The 27,203-nt window shown below is 40.9% G+C and overlaps 1 protein-coding gene and 1 long non-coding RNA gene across 6 annotated transcripts in view; both read left to right on the top strand.

Annotated features, from left to right (window-relative positions):
• Positions 1-27,203, top strand: part of LOC144584358 (uncharacterized) — a 131,609-nt gene that overhangs the window by 67,546 nt on the left and 36,860 nt on the right. The window lies entirely within an intron of this gene.
• The window catches only part of CEP89 (centrosomal protein 89), a 93,723-nt gene that overhangs the window by 60,230 nt on the left and 6,290 nt on the right, over positions 1-27,203 (top strand). For all 5 annotated transcript variants that reach the window (XM_072980676.2, XM_072980677.2, XM_078380352.1 and 2 more), the window contains one exon: positions 20,251-20,420. In XM_072980676.2, coding sequence (XP_072836777.2) covers positions 20,251-20,420 — 170 coding nt within the window. The remainder of the gene's footprint in view (positions 1-20,250; positions 20,421-27,203) is intronic.

Genomic DNA, 27,203 nt, shown 5'->3' with positions numbered 1-27,203 from the left:
GAGGGTGAATAAACTGAAACTTAATCCAGACAAGACAGAGGAGCACCTAGTCAGTCAAAAGGCAGATCAAGGAATAGGATTGCAGCCTGTGCTGGATGAGGTTATACTCCCTCTGAAAACACAGGTGCGCAGCTTGGGGGCGCTCCTGGATTCATCTCTGAGCCTGGATGGCAGGTTTTGGTGGTGGCCAGGAGTGCCTTTGCATGCTTAAAACTAGTGTGCCAGATTGTGCCCGTTCTTGAGAGGGCTGATCTGGTCATGGTGACGCATGCCCTAGTTACATCTCGACTGGATTATTGTAACATGTGCTACATGTGGCTGCCTTTGGAAAGTATTTGGAAACTCTAGAGTCTAGAGCAGGGGTCTCAAACTCAATTTACCTGGGGGCCGCTGGAGGCATAATCTGGGTGAGTCTGGGCCGCATCATTATTTATTAGATTTCTACCCCACTCAGCCAGACCAAAGATCTACTCTAGTCCCATCGGGGGGGATGGGAGACCATGACACCAGAAGTGTGTTTTGTATGTCCAATCTACTGTATAATCTTGTTTTGGTTGCTGTCATAGTAGAAAACCCAGCTTCGCAAAGATAGGATGTTGAAAATCGAAGCAGGCTTTTCAGTGCGCTTTTCTGGCAATTTCAAGATATTCTGCCCTTACTTTAATCCAGAATGTATGGAGATTTCAAGTTGTCTCAAACATACCGTGTTTCCCCAAAAATAGGACAGGGGCTTATATTAATTTTTGCTCCAAAAATGTAGTAGGGCTTATTTTCAGGGGATGTTTTATTAATTGTTTTCATATACAACAATCTACATTTATTCAAATACAGTCATGTCATCCTCTGGTTGCTGCACAATGCTGCACAATGTTGGAGGGTGGGGTTTCACTTAACTAGGGCTTATTTTCGGGGTAAGGCTTATATTACGAGCATCCTGAAAAATCATACTAGGGCTTATTTTCAGGCTAGGTCTTATTTCCAGGGAAACAGGGTACTTCTAAGGCACCGTAATTTGTTATCTCAAGCAGTTCATCCTCTTCTAGCATGAATAAAGTTGATTCACCTGGCTTATTCACAAATGGCTCATGGATCCATTCCTTCCCAGTTCTGGGGTCTTTTGCTGTTGGGAAGTAATTCTCAAACGCTTTTGAAAGCTGGAATAGATGATCATGCACCACTTGGGACAAAGAAGGCTCTGGCTCTGTCCGTTTCAAAATATCTGCTAATGTTTGAAACATGTAAAAAATCCCAATGTTTACTCTTCGCCCCCATAATTCTATTTTGGCTTTGAATGCAGCCACTATCTGCTGACTTAAACACAGTTGTCATTCTCCCTTGAAGTGACAGATTGAGTTTGTAGAGCAGATTGAATATGTCACACAAGTAAGCAAGTTTTGCAGCCCATTCTGTGTCACTGAAATGTGCTGCCATTGGTGATTGTTCTTCTACAAGAAATCTCTGGAGTGCCTCTCGTAACTCAGAAACTCTAGCCAGTGATCTACCTTTAGAAAGCTATCTCAGTTTTGTGTATTAAAGAAGATGTGTGTGCTCTGCATCCATCTCCTCACAGAGCTGTGCAAACGGACATGAGTTAAGAACATGTACTTTAATGTGGTTGATTATTTTAATCACATCCTGCAAAACATTGTTAAGTTCAGGCGGCATTTTTCAGCTAGCCAGCATTTCTCTATGGATGACACAGTGTGTAGACTCACATTCAGAAGCAGCCTCCTTGACCCAAGTAGTGAAACCAGAAATCCATCCAGTTATGGGAGCTGCTCCATCTGTGCATATACTGAAACAAAATGACCAGTTCAGTTTTCCTGACCTGTAATCATTCAAAGACTTGAATAGTTCTGCATCTGTGATGTTGGTTGGTAACAAAAGCGCACATAAGATATCCTCATGCACATCCTCCTGAAAAATATATCACACAAAAACTAGCATGTTGCCTTGTTGCCAGCATTGGTGGGCTCGTCCACCAGCAGTATATACCATAGTGATTCTTCAGTTCTCTCTAACAACTGTTCCTCAATAGCCTCTGCTGTTTCATCAGTTTGTCCAGTTATGGTGCTAGCTGAAAGAGGAGGAACATGTGCCACCTTTTGAACTGCAGCCTCTCCTAACAGTTCATGGCAATTATGTCCTTAGCAGCAGGCAGGATCAACTGTTCACCAATAGTAAAGGGCTTCTTAGCTTTAGCAATGCAGTTAACTACTAAGAATGATGCTCTCAGTGCAGACAGATTTGATGAAGTGGTGGCCATCAATAATTGCTTCTGTTCTTCGTGTTCACATTTGTTTTTTTCTTTTGAAAAACTCCAGAGGCTTGTCTTTTAATGCAGGGTGCTTGGTCTCCATGTGGTGAAGCAATTTTGATGGTTTCATAGCTTCGTTGGATAGCTGCTCACCACATATTATACAAAGTGGGCTTGGAGAATGTGAATCACCCATTGCAATGAAGCCATAATTTAAGTAGGACTCTTGGTATTTTCTTTTAATTGCAGCTTTCTTTTTGTTAGCAATCTTAGGGTCTTCTACTGTCTCATCATTTGGTCTCTTCCCCTTTGCAAAGAAGCTCTCCAGTGATGTTTGTTTTTTACTCCTTTTGGCTAGGGTTAGCTTGTGGACTTACCAAAACTGGCACAGATAGAAGGGGTAAATAAAATAATGGGCGAGCCATACCAAACTGAAATAAGTATTGGGTTTTGAAAGCCATCAGATGCTGCAGTGTGTGAGGTACTAGCAGATGCTACTGACTGAGACTCACCAGATAAATCGTATGTTAGATACTGTAGATGCAACAACTTACTTTTAATGACAGTAAAACGGTACTATATAAGTTATACAGATAATATGGGTTGGCCAAGACTCACTGTAACTCAGGACCGGGCCAGACGAGAGGCAAGCAGGAGGTTGAGAGAATATTGGTTGATGTCTGATGACACAGGATTTAGATGGAGTTGTTTATCTCTTGTATGTAGGATATCCTCCTAGATAATCGTATCTCAACCGGGATTCCTCCAAAACTTGCCAGGGGTTTCTTGAGCAAGGATTATTTCTGCCTCTGAGATACGTTTCCACACCAGTAACAAAGGAAAAGGTGAGCTGGAGCAGGAGGTGAGCTGCAATTGAAGCTCCGCCTCCTGTTAGATCAGCGGCGGCTTAGAACCTAGGCTGCAGGCTCCTATTAGATTCTGATGCCACAGGCCCAGCTGACCTAGCAGCAGCAGCAGGAGGGGAGCGGTGACCAAAGCTCCGCCTACCGTCAGATCAGCAGCGGCTCATCTGTCCCGATGGCTCAGTCCTTCCAAGGCCAAGGGCCGGTACTGATCTGTGGCCCAGGGGTTGGGGACCCCTGTATTAAAGTACACAAACAGTCTTTTGCTATCACCAAAAAATGGGGGGAGAAAAGAAAGACATATGATGTTTGCAGGCGAATGTCATCAAGATCTAGGTTTGTGCCCCTTGTAGGATTATTTTAATCAAAAATATGGTAACCAGCTGCTAACAAGTGGGAAGCAATGTTCCTTCTGATTTCCTCTAAAGGGGTGTGTGTGCTTGCAGCCAAGGACTTGAACAAGGCTCTCGCATAAAGCAGTATACCCCACCAAAGAACAATCAGTTATTTTACTGGGAAACTCGGGTTCCAAGTGGGGAATACACCATACGAATCAAGCATGCTTGATTATTTTAATTTATTCCACCATCATAAAGCTCTGAAAAAACATCAGAGGCTTAGGAAGTTGGAAAGAGGCCTCCAAGAATTAAGGTGACAGATGGGAAGAAATGAAGGGAAAGGTGAACATGAGTGAGCAAATAATTTTTCTTTTGTTTTTTTCTTTTTTTATACAGTATGTTTCTGTTTCCTCTCTTCCTTTTTGCTCTCACTACTCCATAAATCAAGCAATGCTACATCATTCTGCACTGCAAACATTTCTGCTTTGCTCCCACCAATCCATGAACCTTTCCTCCAACTCTGGGGCTTCCACAAGCTACTGTTCACCCATTTCCTAGGACCATCCCATGCAAACTAACCAGCTGTCTTTCAAATGCAAACCAAAAATCATTTAAACTGCTTACTGTACCATAACTGTATCCAAACATATTTGACAGATAATGGGGTTTTTGGCTCAGCATCATCTTGTAGGGAAGTCTCAAGAGCTAGATCTTGTATTGATCAGTACTTTTCATAAATGACTGGATGAAATCCCATAGTGGATTGTTTATCAGATTTACAGATGCCACAAAGGTCACAGGAAGAACCAGCACTAGACAAAAAAGTTCAGATGAATCTCAATAGGCTGGAATATTGGGCCAAAACGGACAAACAAACAAACTTGATCATAGATTGTTTTTTAAAATCTTTGCCATCTCATCAGTGATCTACTTTACAAAATATAGCAACTCAGTAGTATATGTACTAAACTTAGATTTGGTTAGCAACAGATAAGGAGGGGAAGGAAACTAGTCTCATCCACTCTGACCTGACATCTAGTTCTCTCTTCATGTGCAGAGTAACAACCTGAATATAAAAGTTTCCTTCAAAACTTTGGGTTCCCATTCACCTCCCTCTCTCCCTCCCACTACTCTGGAAGCTAACAGCAATTGAAAAACACAACTACTCACCCCAACCTACGGAGACATAAATAATGAGATCCAAATTATAGCAATAATAATTCAAAATATAAAAGTAGAGGCACTGACAAATCAAGATCATATGGGGTGCGTCTATGCTTAAGCAAGGCTCTTCTCTTTTGACTGTCACTTGGTCACTCTCCACACATGTAGAATGACAACAGGATGGGCCCAGAATGTGCTCCTTCTCACATGCATATCCAAAGTAGATTGCTGGAGACTCTGAATGCATCTAAAGATACTAGCATAGGAAGGGAGAAACACGGCTTTGCAGCACATTGGAAAAGGATCTTGTTGTCTTAGAACTGCTGTTTTAGAGGCTGTCTGGTTGAAAATAAGCCAGTTGTACTTTGCAGCATCTAAAAAAGCAAATACGATACTGGGCAGAGTTAAGCACAGTGCTCAGGCTGCAAATCACAGTAAATAATAGTTCTACTCTGTATGTGGATGGCTCTTTTCAAATGACTGAAAAGATGCCATGTAGAACATGGAACATATGTGATCTCTGTTATCCTGCAGGGCAGGATAGAACCTGCAGGTGGGAATTACAGAACATCAGGTTTGGACTAAGCACTAGGAGGACCTTTCTAACAGTGTCAGGCAGACAATCAGCAGCGGAACAGCCTTTCACAGGAACAGGTGAGCTCTCCTTTGCTAGAGGCATTTAAGCAGAGTCTGGAAAGCTGCCCATCTAGAGTGGTCCTCCCCGGACAAAACAAAGTCTGTACATGCTACATTGGAAAAGTTGTGTTTGTCATTTGCATTAGTGTTGGGGGCAGAGGATTCTACTGGTCATTGTTACACACTGCTAAACATAATACGATGCATTAAAAATCCAGTTTGCATGCCAGCAGGAAACAAATTCAGTGTTTGACTAATGAGGTCTCAGCTGACTTCACCTTGGAGAACAAGAATTGCCTCCAGTGATTAATAAACATCTAGATCAGCAGCGACTTAGAACCTAATAGGAGTGCAGGCTCCTATTAGATTCGAATGCCACAGGCACAGCTGATCTAGCAGCAGCAAGAGGGGAGCGAAGCTCCGCCTCCTGTCAGATTAGCAGCGGCATTAGAACCTAATAGGAGCGTGCTGACAGGAGGCAGAGTTTCACTCGCTGCTCACCGCCCATCTGTCCCGGCAGCCCAGTCCTTCCAAGACCATGGACCGAGACCAGTCCATAGCCCAGGGGTTGGGGACCCCTGGTTTACACTATTACCATATCACACAAACCCATGAACATTCACTGTTGGCTGGTTTGAAGAGTCATTCAGCCAGGGCAGTTTCAGTATCCATGACTTTTTTGAAGGGTTTCTGGTTTCAACCCATTTGAGAAGCTGCTGTGTGTTCACAACCAATGATATTTGTAAAACTTTACAGGTTGGACATTAAAACAAAATTGGATGCTTCATTTGGCCAGGCACTTCCCATCAACTAGTAAGTGAGCTGTGTGTGTGTGAATCACAGAGACCAGGTTGCTTATTTGTAACTGTTAGTTCTTCAAATGGTGATCTGTGAAGTCACCCAACCTCCCCTCTGTTGATCATGTTAGAAATAGTATTTCAACAGTGGGTGGAGGAGGTTTGAGGAATGGCCATTGGCTGTCGGAGTATGCAGATTGGAGGTGATGGAGCAAAATTTCGAGAGCTTGTCCATGAAAGGCAGAGAAAACCCATGTGTGTGAATTCACAGATGACCACTCAAAAACTAAAGTTAGTAGTAAGCAACCTGTCCTTCCCTTTCAATTTTTCCCCCATACAATGGGAGATACCGTTTCCCCGAAAATAAAGACCTCACCTGAAAATAAGTCCTAATATGATTTTTCAGGATGCTCATAATATAAACCCTACCCAAAAATAAACTCCAGTTAACTAAACCCCACCCCAGTAAACCCCACCTTCCACCATTGTGCAGCAACCAGAAGAAGATGACATGACTGTATTTGAATAAATATAGATTGTTGTACATGAAAACAATAAAACATCTCCTGAAAATAAGCCCTAATACATTTTTGGAGCCAAAATTAATACTATAAGACCCTGTCTTATTTTCAGGGAAACACAGTAGGTACGTGTAGAAAAACATCTGTACCGTGCTTAGATTGCAGCCTTTGATGGGAGTAAATTTCATTGAACTCAGTGGGACGTGGTGACAAGTAACAATTACTCATCCAGAATATTTATGTACTGCTATTATTTGTCAATAAAGTAAAGTGAATATTCAGACATTTAGTTGGTGGCAAAACATTTGCTTTTTGGATTGAGGATATAACCTGGAGACTAGTTATGACAGTTGCTCAATCCAGCCTTGACAAGTATTTAGAATTTGCCTTGGAGACAAATCTTACTGTCATGCACAAACACTCCTATAACATTGTGCTCTGTGTCTGAGATGAAAAAGAGGAGCTTTCATAGTTGTTCATTTTAATGACACTATATATTTAAGTTTATTGAACAGAAATATTACCACCAAAAACAAACAGGCCCTGAATATAGGATTATAGATTCTTTTCTTTTGCTAAGAATGCATAGTATAAAGCTCCAAGGGTTTGATGAGTAAATATGTGTGATTTGTTAGGACTATGGGGTTATTTATATTAATTCCTTTGAGTTGTATAGCAGTAACCACCAAAAATAGGCAGAAGTAAATAATGGGAAAAAGCATTCTGTAAGTGGCAGGTGTGCAGATATATACCCATCTGCATATGCCTGGCTCTGCAGAGCATATGCCTGGCTCTGAAAAAACAAATAGTCTGCTTGTAAAATAGTCGTAATAATAATCACCAGCTTTACTCACAATTAAAAACAGTAGCAAAAATACATACCAATATGAAGAAGAAAAAGTTCAAAAAAATGAAAGCTTGGTAGAAGAGTGAAAGGCGTAAAAGACAAAATATGCTGAATGCTACAAGGACATTCAACAGTAAAGCCAATTTAGATAAAATTTGTCTAGGCTAAAAGGAAGAACAAAAACAAGAGTAGGAGGCAGGTCAGCCTCATCCGGCAGGCAGGTTCTGAGTGACAAAGAGGAGAAAGACAGAACAGCTAAGGTGGGGGTGAGGCTGACAAGATGGGTTCCCTTTTTATACAGAAAGCTGAAAGAGATGGAAGAAGGGAAGGTCTAATTACCTAGAACTTGCCAAACAAAAGGGCCAGCTAATTAAGCAGAAGAAAGAGGGAGGGGAAATAGCTGTGCTTTCGGCATCTTGGCTTCACAGGTGATTCCCTTCCCAAACATTTACTTGCATGCTTGCATTGCAGAATGTAACTCCAACATGATTGTAGATTTAGCAGTTTTCTGTTCTGCCAGAACACATTATTTGTTTCTGATCATGGTTTACTGATAAACAGAACTGGTTCAGCCTTGGCTCATAGCCCTCATGTTGCCGTGCAGCAACGATCAAATTTTAACAGGGACTGGCAAAGCTTAAAACAGCAACAAGAAGAAGGTGTTCTTATTAGGAGATAATTCTCTGAGTTTGAATATAGTACAGCATCTCATTTCTTTTTTTTTTTAAGTAGGTATTCAGAGAGAGTTGTGTCATGATCTCCAAAACACTGTAGTGAATATGACAACCCTGTGTGGTCTTTGACATCTGCATGAACATGATGATGGTTAAAGAGGCAGAAAAGATGCCAAAAGCAGCAGATTAAAAGTGTATACTTGTGTGTGAGTATTCTGGTAGACAATCACATGACTCCTACGTTTAGGCATAGTTTTACTTTGTGGCTTCAGTTATAGTTCTCCACTTTAGAAATGTGAGCACAATTCCTGTGTCATTGGAGGCTCCTTCTGGGGGAATTTGCTACAGACAGATCTTTTCCACCCTGCACTCAAAGTACCACTCGAGCAAGACACTGAAGAAAGTGATAAGATTGAATGCCAGTGAACGACACAGATTAATCAAGAAAGAGGCACACATACACAAAAGTCGCTTATGTCCTGGTGTAGTTCATCTCAGTCCCAAATCCAGGGTAGAACCAGGTAAAAAGAGTCCAAATGATTCATTGTTATGATAGAGCTGAGCATCTGCTATACCCAATCAGACACTTTGCCAAAGTAATATATATTCAAGATCAACACATTCATCCCAATAACATTTTCTTTAATTTGACTGGGTGGGTGGTCAGTTTGGCCTTTTACATTGAAAAGCACAAAATTGTAAAGGAATAACCAGGCTTTGTCACCAGATGAAAGTTTTAGGTTGAGAAACCTGGCCATGTTGATTATGATTTGTTTTCAAAATGATTTCATAAGACACTTATCAGGATCATGCTGTGTAGCACTTTATAAAGTGTATTTACCTTTACACAGAAGGAATGTAATGTGTCACCAGAAAGAGGGGATATTGTGATTAGCTGACAGAGCTGATGGAGTATGGCTGGTTCATTATATGGTCCTTAAAATGAGAGATGGAATACACATTTTCTGGAAATCTATACCACAACAAAAGTTCTTACCAGAAAAATTATACCCACAAAAGCCTTAGGAGTTGGTACAATAACATAGAATCTTCTAGGAGTTGGCGCAATAACATAGAATCTCCACTTTGCACAAGATAAAAGGTGGGCATCTAGAGAAAGAAAAATGAGATCAATAGTGCAAATGTTTTAGGATGGAACTTCTCATTATTTAATCAGCTTTGGATGGCTTTCATTTCTTTGCTTGAAGAACTGAGGCTATTTAATTGTAATATTCTACCTATGAAACTTCAGAGACACCAGGTGCTGCCTTTATTTTCTTTCCAGCACCATGTCGTCTAATTCTGTATGCATTTTATGCTGAGTTTAAAAACACTTATTGTTTAGATCCTGATTGTAATGCAATGGGTAACTTTATTTGTGCAGCTGAGTGCTGTAGTTTTTCCCGTTGGTATTCATTATAGTTGCACAATAGCGTAGCAATGTTACTACGCCACAGAGCAAATCAACATTCTACAAGGTAGTTCTAAAAACGGGGGCAGCCCAAACAAACAAATAAAACAAAAAACTTTCGGAACTGGAATTCAGAAAAGTACCAAATCTGGCAAAGATGTAGCAAACAGTCTGCTCTTGCTCTGTGCCAAATTTTGGGAAGTTTAGGTAACAGGTTTCAAGTTACTTTTTTTAAGTAAGACTGCCCCCCCTGCAGAAAAATATCCCCATATTTAAAAGAGCTCATACTAATTGAAAATAAAATATTGCTTAATCTGAAAGAGAATGGTTGGTCTCACCCTTTAAAATAAATGGAAATAATCCAGGCTGAAATATTGATAATCAAAATAGGCCTTTCATAGGGTGGAAAAAACCACTTAGTTGTAAGACTGAGCATGGGTGGAACAGGCTACCCACAAGTATTTAAAATGTGAAATTGCTGTTTTTTGCTTTACACTGGGGATAATCTTATTTGATGTAAGCGGAGTTTTGGTGCCTATATCCTATCATAGTTCGACCATTCCACCCATCTTGTCACTATACAGTTGTCTGGTAATTGTTTTGGTGAGAAGTGTTTAACTGAGGAAAGCTAACCACTTCTTTCCTGTCAGGTTCTGGGATTTTTCTCTGCTTGGTGTCACTTTATGAATAGTAGTGAGAATCAGAGAGTATTCTGTAGACTGTCTAGACTGCTGCCATTAGTGACTTCTCTCTTATCTTCCATTCCTCTTTGTATTAAGATTGTAAGAGGAGACCATTGTTATTAACTGAATGAAAAACCGAAAACAATCATCTGTCTACTACTAGTTACATTGTTTACTGGAGAATTTGTTAAGAGTATTTTAAAAGAGCAGGAGAGTGGTCTTTCATGGGAAGAACTGAAAATCTCCTTGATGGTTATTACTAAAGAACAGTAAAAATCCAATTCGCTAGTGAAAACAAGAATAAGGATTGTGACAACTTAAAAAATAACAGATTTATTGTAGCATGAAATATTGTGGATAGAGATGGCCCGGCAAGTATTCCGTGGTTCTGACCCCTGCCTCCGGCAGGTGCCCACTCAGAGACAGCGCATGGAGGAGGCAGGGCAGGAAACCCAGGATGCTGCCTCCAAGTGGACACCTGCTGGAGGAGGCCGGGATTGGAATGGCGAAACACTTGTTGAGCCAATGGCCGAACTGGCATGAACTGCTCAACTGGTGATTTGTGCCTGTCTGTAGTTGTGGACCATAAAAAACAAACATAAGCAACTTTTTGCCCTCCAGATATTGTAGCATAGCCCTTAATCACTGACTATGTTGGCTAGGGCTGGTGAAAGTTACTCCTGGAAATCTATAAATTTCCTACCCTTACTTTATTGTGTCCTATGTTCTATTAGTCCTTAAGATGCTGTAGGCTTCAGCAGTATCTTTAATAACTGGGAGAACCACCATGGCTTAGTGGTTAAAGTGTTGAAATAGGCCTTGGAAGATTCTGATTCAGTCCCCCACTGACCCATGAAGCTGACTAAATACACTAGGGCCTGTCATTCTTATCAGCCTTACCTATCACACAGGTTGTTATGACAACAAAAAATGAAAGGAAAAGAACACGGTGCCGGAGTTCATTAACAAGAAAGTAAGGTGTGCATACTGTTAAACAAATTATATAGCTACTTCTCAAGAAGTGCAAGTAGTAGCCTGTTTTTTCCTCCTGTTGCGAAGCTGTTCTGCTTCCTTTATAACAGTCTCAGACCACTAATCCATCTAGCCAGTATTGTGACAACTGGCTGGCAGCAGTACTCCAGGGTTTCAATAAGGAAACTTTCTTAGCCCTATCTGGAGATACCAGGAATTGAACCTGGGACCGTCTGTGTGTAAAATATGTGGTTTGCCACTAAACTATGGTCCTCCTTATTAGGGCCTTCTGATTCAGAACTACCTACTACAAATGCAGTTTTCCAGAATCCTGAAACATATATATGACTACCTAAGATGCTTTTAACTGGCAATGCTAGAGATCCAAATTATGAATGCAAAGCATATGCTCATAACATTCAAACATAAAGCTCATTAACCCAGCTGTAAACATTTAAGCCTCTGTTTTATGTATCTTAAGTGCTGTCAAGTCACATCTGATTTACCATTATCCTAACAGAGGTTTCAGGATATGTGAGAAGTAGTTTTACCATTGTCACACACTCCAGTGAGTTTCCATGGCCAAGTGGGGATTTAAACCCAGATGTCCTAAGTCCCAGCATGACACTGTATTCAGTACACCACATTAGCAGCAGGAATGGCTCTTGACAGAAGGTTGCCTTGCTGTAGAGCCAGAGATTGCCAGTTCAAATTTCCAATGGTAACTTCGTTCCCTGTTTTTTTATAGTTGTATAATTGGTGCGGCATTGACTAAGTAACAGATTTCTCCATTGCTGTAACAAGACAAACAAAATACCCAAGAATCTTGGAATTGTCGTAGATCACAAGCTAAATATGAGCCAACAATGTGATGTGGCTACAAAAAAGGCAAATGCTCTTTTAGGCTGCATTAATAGAAGTATAGTTTCCAGATCCTGAGAGGTGCTAGTCCCCCTCTGTTCAGCACTGGTTAGGCCTCACCTTGAGTACTGTGTCCAGTTCTGGACACCACACTTCAGGAAGGATGCTAACAAATTGGAACAAGTAGGGTGACAAGGATGATCAGGGGGCTGGAAACGAAGCCTTATGGAGAAAGACTGAAAGAATTTGGCATGTCTAGTGGTTGTTGTGGGTTTTTCGGGCTCTTTGGCCGTGTTCTGAAGGTTGTTCTTTCTAACGTTTCGCCACTCTCTGTGGCCGGCATCTTCAGAGGACAGCACTCTGTGCTCTGGTGTAGTTGGCTAAGATGCTGGCCACAGAGACTGGCGAAACGTTAGGAAGAACAACCTTCAGAACATGGCCAAAGAGCCCGAAAAACCCACAAAAACCATTAGATCCCAGCCATGAAAGCCTTTGCGAATACATTGGCATGTTTAGCCTTGAGAAAAGAAGACTGAGGGGTAATATGATAGAACTTTTCAAATCTTTGAAAGGTTGTCATCCAGAGGAGGGGCAAGATTTGTTCTCCATCATCCCAGAGTGCAGGACACACAACAATGGGCTCAAGTTAATGGAAGCCAGATTTCTGTTGAATATCAGGAAAAACCTCCTAACTGTTAGAGCAGTACAACAGTGGAACCAGTTACCTTGGGAGCTGGTGAGTGCTCCAACACTGGAGGCATTCAAGAAAAACTGAGATAATCACCTGGCAGATATGCTTTGATTGTATTCCTGCATTGAGCAGGGGTTGGACTTGGTGGGCTTGTAGGCTCCTTCCAAATTCACATTTCTATGATTCTATAATTCTAAGTATACAGTTATCAAATATTCAATTCTTCACAAAATCTCTGGTTTATGAATGTGGGATACTGTGCTTCTGTACCCACAGTTCAAAACACCAGAAAATGGCCTTATATTGCTGAACAGTATCAAGCCCATGTTGCCAGCAAGAGAAAGGATTCCAATCTTTACATAGCAAAGGGCATCACTTGTGCTCATTACCATTTGCCCTTTTTGAAAAACAGACCTGACAATTGCTTTCTATTTGGGTGAGAAGTGGTTAATAGAGGGGGGGGAAAAGAATTTCTGGGTTTTTCCCTTGTGTAGTGGTATACAAGAGGATATCCTGTAGACCATCTTCACTGTTGCCATTAGTGTTATCAAGATTAAAGCTTTGCATCCCTTTTCCTGCTGGCAGCAATATTATGTCTTATCATACAATATCATAGAATCACAGAATTGCCGTAGGGTTGGAAGGGTCCTTGGAGGTCTTCTAGTCTAACCCCCTGCCCAAGGCAGGAGACCTCTTACCATCCTGGACCTCATACCATCTCAGACAGATGGCTGTCCAGTCTTTTATTGAAAACCTCCAGCAGTGGGGCACCCACAACACTAGGAGGCAAGCTGTTCCACTGCTTAATGGTTCCCACCATCAGGATCTCCCTCTGATCCATCCTGGAAATTCCACCCACTGGTTCTTGTCCTACCCTCAGGCGCAATGGAGAATAAATCAGTCCCCTTTTCCCTGTGGCAACCCTTCAAATATTGGAAGGCTGCTATCATGTCTCCCCTCAGTCTTCTCTTCGTTAAACTAAACATACCTAGTTCTTTTAGTCATTCTTCATAGGATTTAGCCTCCAGTCCCCTTATAATCTTTGTTGCTCTTCTCTGCACCCCTTCCAGGGCCTCAGTGTCTTTTCTGTATTGTGGTGACCAGAACTGGTGTCTTTTCCTGGTGTCTCAAATCGTGGGTACACAAGCACAATATGTCCCATTCATTAACCACAGATTATTTTTAAAGAATTGGATTCTGTGATTTTTTAATACAGAATTTTAAATATACATATACTTTCTGATTAAAGGGAAGGGGTGTATACCAAAAGAAAAATCAGTGTATTTCAGGAGAGATATGGGGTGGCATGAATTGTAAAATTAAAGTATTGGAACCTAGTCCCTAAGGGGAAGGTGGCACTGAGTGGAGAGAAAATGTAAAGAGCGATATTGTATAAGAATAGTGAATTCAAGGAGTGTAGTATAGTTTAAGTCAGATTGTTTATCATCTTTTCTTTTGTGTATTTGTTATATTAAAAATAAAATAAATAAATATACATACAGTACACACAGATTCCAACAGAAATTTCCCATTGCTAGAAGATTCCAAAAGATGGGCACATGATCTCCATTATGGTTGCTGGGAGAGGACAGAAGCAAGATCAGCTGGGATGTGACTGTAGACCCTCTGTGCCAAAATATTTTGAAGGGCTGTTTTGGGCTTAACAAAATGGTGAAGCAAACAACACTTACAATGGAGAAATATAGTCTGTAGAATGCAGACTAGAAATCTATATCCCAATTTCCAAACCCTTTCCTTCAGTTAGGCAAGTGGAGGAAATATATATTAAAAAATGTCACTGGAAACCAAGGTCAAGATCAACCATACTGTGTGAAAGAAAGACAGTGAGGAAAGACAGGGACAAAAATCAACTCATTTGAAATTTGGTGTTGGAGGAGAATTGTATAGATATGAAAGACAGTCAGAAGAGCAGGAAATGCTCAATCAAGTCAAGCCTGACCTCTCCCAGGAGCAAAAAAAAAAAAAAAAAGAGAAAACTGAGTTTATCCTACAATGCACATATAACAGAAACAGAGAAGTGACCAAAACAGAATACATTGCTGAGAAAAGTTGGGTAGAATAGAAGGAAAAGAAAAGGGCTCAACATGAGATGGGTTGATTCAATAGAGGAAGCCATAGCTGTTAGTTTGCAAGATCTGAGCAGAACTGTTTATGATAGGAGATTTTAAAAGTCAATAACTCATACAGTATAGTCACCACACATCACAAGTGACATAGCATAGCATCATTTTTTCTTAATTACCAAACAATGGTACAGTATAGTGAAAAGACAGATGCAGTAGGCATCAAAGCTCTGCTAGCATCAGTTAAGAACACCCCCAGCCACAATGCAAAAAACAGCAATTTCACAGTTTAAGCGAGTGAGATTCTGAATATTTATTCTTTATTTTAAATATATATTTTAAAATATTTTTATACAAGAAACAGAATATCTTTTTAATATTTGTTTGGAAGGAGTTAAAAAGTTATTCTCCTGTTGTTATTTATTCATTAAGTCGTGTCTGACTCTTTGTGACTCCATGGAGGAAAGCACGCCAGGCCCACCTGTCTTCCACTGCCTCCCAGAGTTTGGTCAAATCCATGTCAGTATGGTAGTTTCTCTGACACTGTCCAACCATCTCTCCTCTGTCGTCCCCTTCTCCTCTTGCCTTCACACTTTCCCAACATCAGGGTCTTTTCCAAGGAGTCTTCGCTTCTCATGAGATGGCCAAAGTATTGAAGCTGTCCTTCCAGTGAACACTCAGGATTGATTTCCTTCAAAATGGATAGGTTTGTTCTCTTTGCAGTCCAGAGGACTCTTAAGAGCCTCCTCCAGCACCACAATTCAAAAGCATCAATTCTTCAGCGGTCAGTCTTCTTTGTGGTCCAGCTCTCACTTCCATACATCGCTATTGGAAAAACCATAGCTTTGACTATGTGGACCTTTGTCAGCAAAGTGATGTCTTTGCTTTTTAAGATGCTGTCTAGGTTTGTCATCGCTTTCCTCCCAAAAAGCAGGCATCTTTTAATTTTGTGGCTGCTGTCACCATCTGCAGTGATCATTGAGCACAAGAAAGTAAATTCTGTCACTGCCTCCGTATCTTCCCCTTCTATTTGCCAGGAGGTGATGGGACCAATGGCCATGATCTTAGTTTTTTTGATGTTGAGCTTCAGACCATTTTGTGCGCTCTCCTCTTTCACCCTCATTACGAGGTTCTTTAATTGCTCCTCACTTTCTGCATATTTGAGGTTGTTATTTTTTCCGGCAATCTTAATTCTGGCTTGGGATTCATCCAGTCCTGCTTTTTGCATGATGTATTCTGTGTATAGGTTAAATAAACAGCTATACAATATACAGCCTTGTCGTACTCCTTTCCCAATTTTGAACCAATCAGTTGTTCCATATCCAGTTCTAAATGAGTGCAATTGTGCGGTAGTTGGAGCATTCTTTGGCACTGCACTTCTTTGGGATTGGGATGTAGACTGATCTTTTCCAGTCCTCTGGCCACTGCTGAGTTTTCCAAACTTGCTAGCATATTGGGTGTAGAACCTTAACAGCATTATCTTTTAATATTTTAAATAGTTCAACTGGAATGCCATCACCTCCATTGGCCTTGTTGTTAGCCAAGCTTTCCAGGGCCCACTTGATTTAACTCTCCAGGATGTCTTGCTCAAGGTCAGCAACCACACTATCAGGGCTGTCCGGGACATCCAGATATTTCTGGTATAATTCCTCTGTCTATTCTTGCCACCTCTTATTGATATCTTGTGCTTCTGTAAGGTCTCTGCCATTTTTGTCCTTTATCATGTCTATCTTTGCACAAAATGTTCCTCTAATATCTCCAATTTTCCTGAACAGATCTCTGGTTTTTCCTTTTCTATTATTTTCCTCTATTTCTTTACATTGTTCATTTAAGAAGGCCCTCTTGTCTCTCCTTGCTATTCTTTGGAATTCTGCATCCCATTTTCTGTAACTTTCCCTATCTCCCTTGCATTTTGTTTCCCTTCTCTTCTCCGCTACAGTATTTGTAAGGCCTCGTTGGACAGCCACTTTGCTTTCTTGCATTGCATTTTCTTTGGGATGTTTTTTGTTGCTGCCTCGTGTATAATGTTACGCGCCTGTATCCAAAGTTCTTCAGGCACTCTGTCCACCAAATTGAGTTCCTTAAATCTGTTCTTCACTTCCACTGTGTATTCATAAGGGATGTGGTTTAGATTATACCTGACTAGCCCTGTGGTTTTTCCTTCTTTCTTCACTTTAAGCTTGAATTTTGCTATAAGAAGCTGATCAGAGCCACAATCAGCTCCAGGTTCTTTTTTTTTTTTTTTCTGACTGTATAGAGGTTCTCCATCTTTGGCTGCAGAAAACATAATCTGATTTTGGTATTGCCCATCTGGTGATGTCCATGTGTAGAGTCGCCTCTTGTGTTGTTGGAAAAGAGTGTTTGTGATGACCAGCTTGTTCTCTTGATGGAACTCTATTAGCCTTTGCCCTGCTTCGTTTTGAACTCAAAGGCCAAACTTACCTGTTGTTCCTTCATAGAATTGGTCAGTTTCAGCCTCTTCAGCATCGGTGGTTGTTGCATAAACTTGGATTACTATGATGTTGAAAGGTCTGCCTTGGATTTGTATTTAAATCATTCTGTCATTTTTGAGATTGTAATCTCAATACAGCTTTTCCCACTCTTTTGTTGACTATGAGCTTCTTGCCCACAATAGTAGATATGATAATTGTCTGAATTGAATTCACCAATTCCCGTCCATTTTAGTTCACTAACGGCCATGATGTCAGTGTTTATTCTTGCCGTCTCCTGTTTGACCACTTCCAGCTTACCAAGGTCCATAGATCTTACATTCCAGGTTCCTATGCAGTATTTTTCTTTGCAGCATCGGACTTTCCTTTCACTTCCAGGTGCGTCCGCAGCTGAGCGTCCTTTCAGCTTTGGCCCAACCACTTCATTAGCTCTGGAGCTACTTATACTTGTCCTCCGCTCTTCCTCAGTAGCATGTTGGACACCCTCCGACCTGAGGGTCTCATTTTTCACCGTCATATCTTTTAGCTTTTTGTTTCTGTCCATGGATTTTTCTTGCCAAAAATACTGGAGTGGTTTGCCAGTTCCTGCTCCATGTGGATCACGTTTAGTCCGTACTCTCTATTATGATCTGTCTATCTTGGGTGTCCCTGCATGGCATAGCCCATAGCTTCTCTGAATTACTCAAGCCCCTTCCCCACAACAAGGCAGCAATCCATGAAGGGGGCAGCAATATTTGAAGGGGTTCTCCTGAAGAGTCATTTAATTTGGTCGTGATTGACAGGGTCATAAGTTTAGTTCTCCCTTCCTGTCTCTAAGGCTTGTAGTGATGTTTCTAACATTGTTTGGAATGCTGGGGGCCAGTGAGCAGTTTATGAGAAAGTCACAGTCCTCCACTCCACTTAGAAATGGCTTTTTTCACAGTCACTATTACAGCCCCTTCTGGATTCCTTCCAAATTAAAAAAAAAGTGGCTGGGATTAACCATTCTCTTTCAAGATAAGCAAGTTTGGGCTCTTTGATGTACTTGATCTGTTTTAAATCTGCAGACAGAAAAGGTCTCTGGAGGGGAAAGTTTTATGTTTAAAACATCTTAATTCGAACAAACCATGATAAAATAGCGAACTTCTATAAAGTGTGACATTTCAGTTCATTCTTGGAATCAGTTTTCCATGTACTGTCATCAGTTAAGAATATGACCTTATGCTAATCAAACTGTTTTTCCTTCTGCTCTAGTCCTGTGTATTCTAACTAGCAGTAGCTCCCATTGCCTCAGGAAGAGGACTTCCTAACTACCCTCTTCTTGATCCTTTTAACTAGGGATGGTATGACTTGAAACTGGTACCTTGGGCACAACAAACATGCTCTGCCAGTGAGCAAAGATCCTTCTGTAGGGTGCGGGTTTCTGCATGATTTGTTGTTGTTTAGTCGTTTAATCGTGTCCAACTCTTCGTGACTCCATGGACCAGAGCACGCCAGGCCCTCCTGTCTTCCACTGCCTCCCAGAGTTGGGTCTTCCATTCCAGATTCCTATGCAGTATTTTTCTTTGCAGCATTGGACTTAGACTTTAATCATTAGCAAGTGCTTAATACTCAGTGTTACTTCTGTGACAGTGGATCATGAAGTATCAGAGCTAAGGCATAAAATTTGGGAACAACGTTGCTCATATTACATGCAGAAACCCTCCATATAACCACTTACATCTATTTAAATATTTATAAAATTAAGCATGCACCAAGTTTTTCAAGATAACTACAACTTAATTCCAGTGTTCTTCTTACCCAAGGCAATTCATTTACTTTTCATCCTTACTCTTGTTTTAATTTAGTATTAATGCAAAAAGTTGAATCTCAGAAGTATACCTTTGCACACCTACTGTGCAAATTGTTAGACCATACGTGCTTGAAGCAAAGAAGTGATTTTTATAATCAGTTAAAATAATCAACCTTCAATAAATCTGAATTCAGCAATAGAAATTTGTTATACATATATACAAAAAATGGAGGTTTTGCCGAGAAGAAAAAGGTAGGACATCCACAAATCTAAGATACTTTATTAATTATTGCACAAATTAATAGTTTAGTGTAAATGCAAAAGAATCACTTGAATGAATTTTTCCCCATGCAGTTTTTGTCTTTAAACTGAGAAGTGACAAAACATAAGCAATTGATAAAGTCCACGTATATCACTTGATAAAACAAGGCTATTCTAAAACTGGGAGCAAAAGTAGTTCAAGTAGAAAAAGAATGGTTGAGATGCTTTTGAAATGACTACACCATCCATAAGAGAGAAAGCAAGCAAGGAAAAGAGATCCTTGCTCAAAGCAGCTACAAACTCATTTATTATTGACCCTTGCATAGTTAGCCTTGTGAACATTCCTATGTAAAAATAGCTAATTAGAAAAAAAAAATCTAGCCCTAATGTATTATTTAGTTACACTGAATTTCAAAAGCTCTGTTTTTGTGTCAGGCTTTTTGAAATGATGTCCTAAAGGGAGAGGGAGAGAAAAGTATAATATACTAATATTTTGACAGAGAAAATACATCTTTATTAGGGTGCCAGAAGCGTTAAATAAACACTGAATGCTAAAAGGATTTGTTTTTCCCTCCTAGTTTGAAGATCGAAGGATCAATAGTATATACATAATTTGATAGCCTCTTTCTGAATACATTAGTAACATGAGACTATTGAACTTTGTATGTAGGCAAGATATGTTTAAAGTCTGGCTTGCTTTGAGGTTTTTAGAAAGGATAAAGCATTAAAACACCACACTGTTCTCATGCAATGATATCTTTGTTGTATGCAATGGAAAGGACATGCAGCATAAATGCTCGAAAATTTAGGTTATTTCCAGCCTACCTGATGCGTTGTTTGAATAAAGCATCCCAGATTTCAGAGTGAAGCCACGGTGAGAGAAAAACATCTTTCTGCTGGCTCTGGTCCGACAGTGCACATGCAACTTACAGCGATGCTTTTAATTGGACTCTGATCCAACTCTCACAGGTGTATAAAAAGGATGCTGCTGGGAAGCTCGGAGATGTCAGCCTCAAAATGTCAGAACAGGAGAAGGAATTTGCTGGGAAGACAGCTCAGTATCAACGAGAAATGAAGCATCTCCAGCGGCTGTTGCAAGAGAAGCAGGAAACACTCGATGAAGTGCTGCAGCAGAAAAGGTAAGTCAAGCAAAGCCTTAAACAAACCAATTAGATCTGATTGGTAAAAGGAGGACCTGTGCAGAATATATTCTGCCTGAGGGCTCCATTTGGTGTGTTCTAACACATGTCTGCCTCTCTGCTGGATTGAAAATAGCAGTTTCCCCCTGCTCCTCAACTGGCTCCTCTCAATCGACTCTTTCTGATTTCCTCCCCTAAACCCCATCCTGAAGTCCTGGAAGGAAGTCATTAATGCCTAGTACTCACAGCTGACCTGGCAACTCCCTGCCTTTTTTGGGAGAGAAGCAAATGCACAGAAGCTGTTAACTTGACTTCAGCTTCCAGTAATTTTTTTCCAAAGTAAATTGCTGGTGTTGCGCATGTTGATTTAATTGCATCTTCTAGCAAGAACTGATCAAGTCCCAGACTGACAGTTTTCTGACAGGCAAGTGAGAACAGATAGAAAAAGAAACATCTCACACAGCTAGAGGACTTTGACCCTGCAGTTGTACAAGTCTTGGTTGGAGCATAGTTCTCTGTGTTGTGATCATTTCCATGGAGTTATGCTTTCTCCCTTTTCTGTCATTAGAAAGTTCCATAGAGTTCTTTTCACTACCCATCAAACAATGCAGAAGATGTTGATTAAGCTGTTGCCTTTGTGGTCATCTCAATCACTTGAGATAAAATAATGAAAATTAGAACTTGAACTGTGTGCCGTTTGTGTCAGTGATGCCAACGTTCACATCAGAGGATAAATAGTTATATGCCCTTTTAGAAAAGAAGAATCCAAGTTGCTTCAGTGTGCTTAATGGAAAAAAATTGGCCCATGCACATTGATTTTCTTTTTTGTATAACCAGTATGTACTCAGGGGACTTCAGACCACCTAATCCCAGCAGCTCAGACATCCTTCCAACCTCATATATGGCAGCCCTGGTTCTAGTATCCTTTGGTTTTTCAGTTCCTCTAGAAAACAGTATTAAAACTTCTCCCTCCACTTCTCTTACCTCTCACTCTGAAGAGCATACAGTGGGCCCTCGACTTACAAACAGCCCTAGTTACGAACATTTTGGGTTACGAACCCGATCTCATCGCAAGTAGTACACCCTACTTGCAAACGCGGATCGGGTTACGAACCCAAAAGGCAGGGAGAAAGGGCAGGAAATTCGAATATCCTGCCCTTCCTGCCTTTGGAGCTTTCAAAAGGCTTCCTCCGACATCGGAGGAAGCCTTCTGAAACCTCTGAAGTCAAAAAGGCAGGGAGAAAGCGCGGGAAGTTTGAACTTCCCGCCCTTTCTCCCTGCCTATTTGGCTTCGGAAGCAAGCTGGGCAGCTGGGGAGAAATCGGCTCCCTCCTTTCACCTGATGCTGAGTCCCCGTCGCGTTGGGCTGAGCTCAGCTGGCATGAAGGGGACTCAGCATCAGGTGAAAGGAGGGAGCCAGTTTCTCCCTGGCCACCCAGCTTGCTTCTCATTTGGAAGAGCAAGCTGGGCAGCCAGGGAGAAATCGGCTCCCTCCTTTCACCCGATTCTGAAGGGGAATCAGCATCGGGTGAAAGGAGGGAGCCGATTTCTCCTCGGCAGCCTGGCTTGCTTCCGAAGTTCAAACTTCCCGCCCTTTCTCCCTGCCTTTTTGGCTTCAGAGAGCTCTGAAGCCGCCCATCGCGGCGGTGAGGACCCCCAGGGAGGTCTCCCAGGGCTTGCACGCCACCATGGGAGACCTCCCTGGGGGTCCTCACTGCCGCGACCGGTGCCTTCAGAGGTTTCAAAGGGCTTTCCCCGACATCGGAGGAACCCCTTTGAAAGCTCCAAAGGCAGCAGAGGCAGCGGAGCGCCGGGAGGCTAGAGCTGGCCGGGCGCCTGGCCGCGCAGAGGCAGCGGAGCCCGGCAGGCTTCAGACTGGTAAGTCCTTTTTTAAAAAAAAAAACTTTTCTGTGTGGGTTTTGGAGGGTGGGTTTGGACTGGGGGGTTTATGTTTTTGTGTTTTTTGTGGGGGGTTGTTTTTTGTTTTTTGCAGTCCCAATGTGGGACTTTCTCTTTTTTTTTTTTAAATGCTGGAACGGATTAATTCTGTTCCCATGCATTTCAATGAGAAATGATACTTCGACTTATGAACTTTCCGAGGTACGAACGTCCTTCCAGAACGGATTAAGTTCGTAAGTCGAGGGCCCACTGTATATATAACCCTTGGCCAGGTTTTACTTTTGTAAGAGGAATGAGGTTTATATATGTGAAAACTTATGAACCTGACATCATATTATCGGTAAAACAATATCCTACTCCTTGATATGGCACCCCAGTATAGCTGAGAGACATGACAGTAGAAACCATCATTCAAAAAAGCAGCATTGTGCACATTCATGTTTTTTTTCTAAACAACAGCAGAGTTGCAGAGTGTTTTACTGCTCATGGCTAAGTCCTGAAACAAAAATAGTATATGTTGGTATGTGCTATCAAGTTGCTTCTAGTACATGGCAACCCTAAAAGCTTCTTCAAGATCCCCCTACAGAGTGTCTATGGTTGAGTGGGAATTTGAACCATTCTTCTTTTCTAGCACTCTATCCACTATATGTCACCAGCTCTTTAAATAGTATGCATATGTGATAAAAATTAAGCATTTTATCTTCCTTTCTGAGAAGAGCTTCTCCTGCTTTTGATATATAATCCCCAGCCATTTTTATTAACAATCTGGGCTGAAGGGGAGAGATGTACAGTAGGCCTAATCCTTCTTGTGACGTGTTGTCATTTTAGTTTTGTAGGGTGATGGCATGTAGGAAGCTGCAGTGCTTTATGTATACATTTGCCACATATCCTGAATGCTAAACTAATTCTGGATTCTTTTAATGCTGATTGCATTTTGTTTGGTGTTCTACCAAAATGTAGCAATGCTTCAAACAGTAACTAATATTTTCTGTTACACCAATTTCTGTTATACCAGTTCCCAAATACAGATGTGTTGCTCTAGGTCTCCTCTCAGTCATGTAGACTTCCATCTTTTCAAAGGTTATTCTGGATCACTACATCCTCCTTATTTTTTCCTTCTTAGAAGCTTCACAGAAACTAAAGAATTACAGGCGGGTTTCTTGTCAGTAATCCTCTGTAGCTTGGCAACCAGAATCAGCAGTGCGGGGCCAGTGAGGTACTGATACAGATTCATTTTCACCAGCAGCATTCAGGCAGAAATTTGCAGTCTGGAAAATTGTCCCCAATACATGGAAATTTCAAGACCTCCTTTTAAACCTGGTGATAGACAAGCAAGGATATCAGGGCTGCCTCCAAGTACTGCGAAGTATAGGAGTGCCTTATATGCGCGTAGCACATTTTATTTTTTTAAAATCACTGAATGTTACATAAATTCATCAGGACCACTGAGGATGCCAGCCAGCCAGGTTTTTAAAATTTTCACTTGCTTTATGAGGGAACTTTTGCCCTTTCTGTTTCTGCAATATGCCTGTTTCTTTGAAGATAACAGTTGATGAGGTCACATAGTGTAAAAAGCTAAAAATGTTGCATGTACAGATAAGAAGTTAATACTGAATGATGGTTATCACCACAAAGTTGAAATGTGACAAACAAGTTTGAGAGGGGACGCCTGGCAGAAAGTAGTCAGAAGACCCCATTATCCTTTTCATGGGATGCTGATGACATTCTTTATTGCTCAATAACAAGTGAGCAGCTGGCAACACAGATGGTGCCTCTAGAGTCCCAGGTAAAGCAATTTATGTAACATTTCAAAAGTTATAGTGAAATGGATACAGTGGAGGGGTTAGGTATGCCGGTGCAAAGCAGTGACAAATAGCAGTCCTTTCTGCCTGCCAGGCATGTTCACTGTTTTGTAGAATGACCTCCTGAATATATTGTTTATTCAGTTATTCATTCCTTTGACATATTTTTACCTGTGTTCTCCTTAAAAAATTAGTCAAGGGTCTTGTAAAGTATTAACATTGCTTCGTATGTTTCTGTGGACTCTTATAAGCTATTTGTCAGTATCTTGTTCAATTTTTACAGGCATGGAACTCCAGGAATTGAAGCTGCTGGAGCAGTCTGATGAGATTCTGTTCATGTGCCTGGTCATATTTATCCGGCTACTTGTCAGATTGGTCTGACAGCTTCCATAGTTGGAGCTCTGCTTGCACTTCAGCATTATACAGGCCAGCAAGTTAAATGTGTGTGTGTGTGGAGGGGGGGGGTTTAAAGCAATATTCTTCATGCTGGATGTTGTTCTTTGAAGTATGAGACACATCAGTTGCTTTTTGGAGGATGGCTGGAAGTGCTGCCTAGGCAGTGACTTATTCACACAGTCTATAATGTAGCTGTTCAATGGATGGAATTTGGTGCTCAGAAAAATGAGCTTAAACAACTCTCAAAGGGTTTAAGACAAAGTCATGGAAAGCGTATCTCTCAGTGGCTTCTGTTGGAGAAAAAAAGCCAGCAGGAACTATTGTCCTTCTGCCCTTTCTGTGGACTTCATAGGAACTGTTTCCTACTGCAAGAAATAGAATGCTGAACTGGATAGACCATTGGTCTGATCCATCAGGGCTACCGTTAGGTTCTTACACACATGTCCCTCTGTCAGACCCTTAACACCAAGTATTTGACTTCCTTGTTTCTGCTCTGTTGCTTCCATTTGTCCTTATATCTGAAAAGATAAGTATTTATGTAAATAGCCACTGTGTTATCACTGTAATTTCAATAAGACCCCATGGCTCAAGAAACCCCTGCATTAAATAGCTTTAAAGTAATCTTGTTCTTCCTATTGGGGCACCAGAAAAATATACATGTGTTCCTTATGTTTTAAAAATTATAGATTGCCTAATAGAAAGAAAACGCAGACAGTAAGTTAAAAGTCAGATGATTTGATTCATTCTTGAGATAATTCTGGCTTCATAGGTCACATTTGATAAAGGTAGGCCAGTTGTGCAAGCGTTGGCATAAAAGCAAGTGAATGGTGAATATTTTTAAAGTCAATATTTTTAAGCCTATAATTTACATACTATCATTATTGTTCATTGAGCCCTTTATAATATCAAAATCTACAAACTAGTGACATGCTAAAAAGAAACTACACTGTAGTCCTATAATGCTGCATGGCCAAGAGGATGAACTAGGACAAAGTGATGCAACATTTACAAGCTGGGAAAGGGCTTACCACATATTTCACCTACTTTCTGGGAAAAAGAGCTTGAAAAATTTATGGAGGTAGACGTATTTGAAAGCTAAAAGGACATTGCAGATCTAAAATGTTCAAGAGCCAGTAGGAAGGGAGTCATGACACTGAAACAGTTTGGGGAACCTTTTAGAACATAACTGTTTTTTTAGATATGAATAAAGACATTGCTGGTTTAGAGCTCTGCTCCTCTATGGTTTGTATTGCTCAAAGCAGTCCCTGCACTGATCACCTACCATACCGGATTTCTTAAATGAAGCTTCATGCCCTGCCTTTTTGCTACTTTTGGTTCTGTTAACCATGAATAGGTATTTCACTGGTTTAGATTTTATTTTTATTGAGGCTTTTTAGCATTGCGATGCACAGCATATTCTGAAGTCAAAACTACACCCATGCTAGTCTATTTCTGATGCATCTCTGTATGGAGAGCATGGAAAGTACTAACAGATGACAGAGAGAAAGCAGAAATACTGAACACCTTCTTTACCTCTGTCTTGTCCACAAAGGAAGACAGTGCCCAAGCTGGTACAAGCACAATAAATGAAGAAAAAGAGGAGCTGCTGCCTGTGAGAGCATCTAGCTGCTTTCATTGGGTTCACATCACCAGGGCCAGATAAGCTGCACCGAAAAGTACTAAAAGAACTTGCATATGTCATAGTAGAGTCTCTGTCTATAATATTTGAGAACTCTGTACAAAATGACATTCCTGAAGATTGGTGGAAGGCAAATGTCATGCCATCTTCAAAAGGGAAAGGAAGAGGATCTGGGCAACTATCGACCAGTCACTCTGACATACTGGGAACAATCCTGGAGCAGATAATTATACAGTCAGTTTGAGAGAACTTAGAAAAGAACACTGTGATTTCTCAAAATAAGTCATGTCTGATTAATCTTCCCTCTTTTTGATAGCAAAAACTTAATTGGTGAAAGGAATGCTCTAGGTATAGTATAGCTTGTTTTAAACTAGGCTTTTGGCAAGGTCCATTGTATTCTTGCAGCCAAGCATGTAAAATGTGGGGTAAATGATAACACCAATAAGTGTATTTATAACTAGCTCACAGGTTGTACCCAAAGAATGCTTACCAGTGGTTCATTGTCATCCTGGAGAGAAGTGATAAGCAGGGTGCCACAGGGTTCTATTCTAGGTATGGTTTTGTCCAACATTTTTATTAATTACTTGGATGAGAATCAAGAAGGGATGCTAACTAAATTTACAGATGATGCTTTAGGATTCAGGAAGGCCTTAACAGACAGGTGAATGGGGCCGAAACAAAATGAGCTTCAACCGGGTGTGTGTGTGTGTGTGTTAGGTTCTACATATAGGCAGAAAAACTTAAATGCATAAATATAAGGTGAGAGAAAGTTGGCTTTAGATAGTACATGTGAAAAAAATCTGGGGCAGTCTTTCCACTTTAATATCCCCCTTCAAAAGATCAAAAGATCAAGGAAGAAATTATTTGACAAGATCTACAACACATATAAGATCACTGGCAACCCCCAGAAAACACTTTCATGACCCCCAGGTTGGAAAACCCTGATCTAAGGGTATTAATAGATCACAAGCTAAACATCAGTCAGCAGTATTGTGAAGCAGCAAAAAAAGCTAACAAAATACTGAGCTGTATCAACAGTATAGTGTC

Source organism: Pogona vitticeps, chromosome 10 (assembly GCF_051106095.1).
Source record: "Pogona vitticeps strain Pit_001003342236 chromosome 10, PviZW2.1, whole genome shotgun sequence".
Taxonomy (NCBI): Eukaryota; Metazoa; Chordata; class Lepidosauria; order Squamata; family Agamidae; genus Pogona; species Pogona vitticeps.
This window is presented reverse-complemented; position numbering and strand designations above follow the sequence as displayed.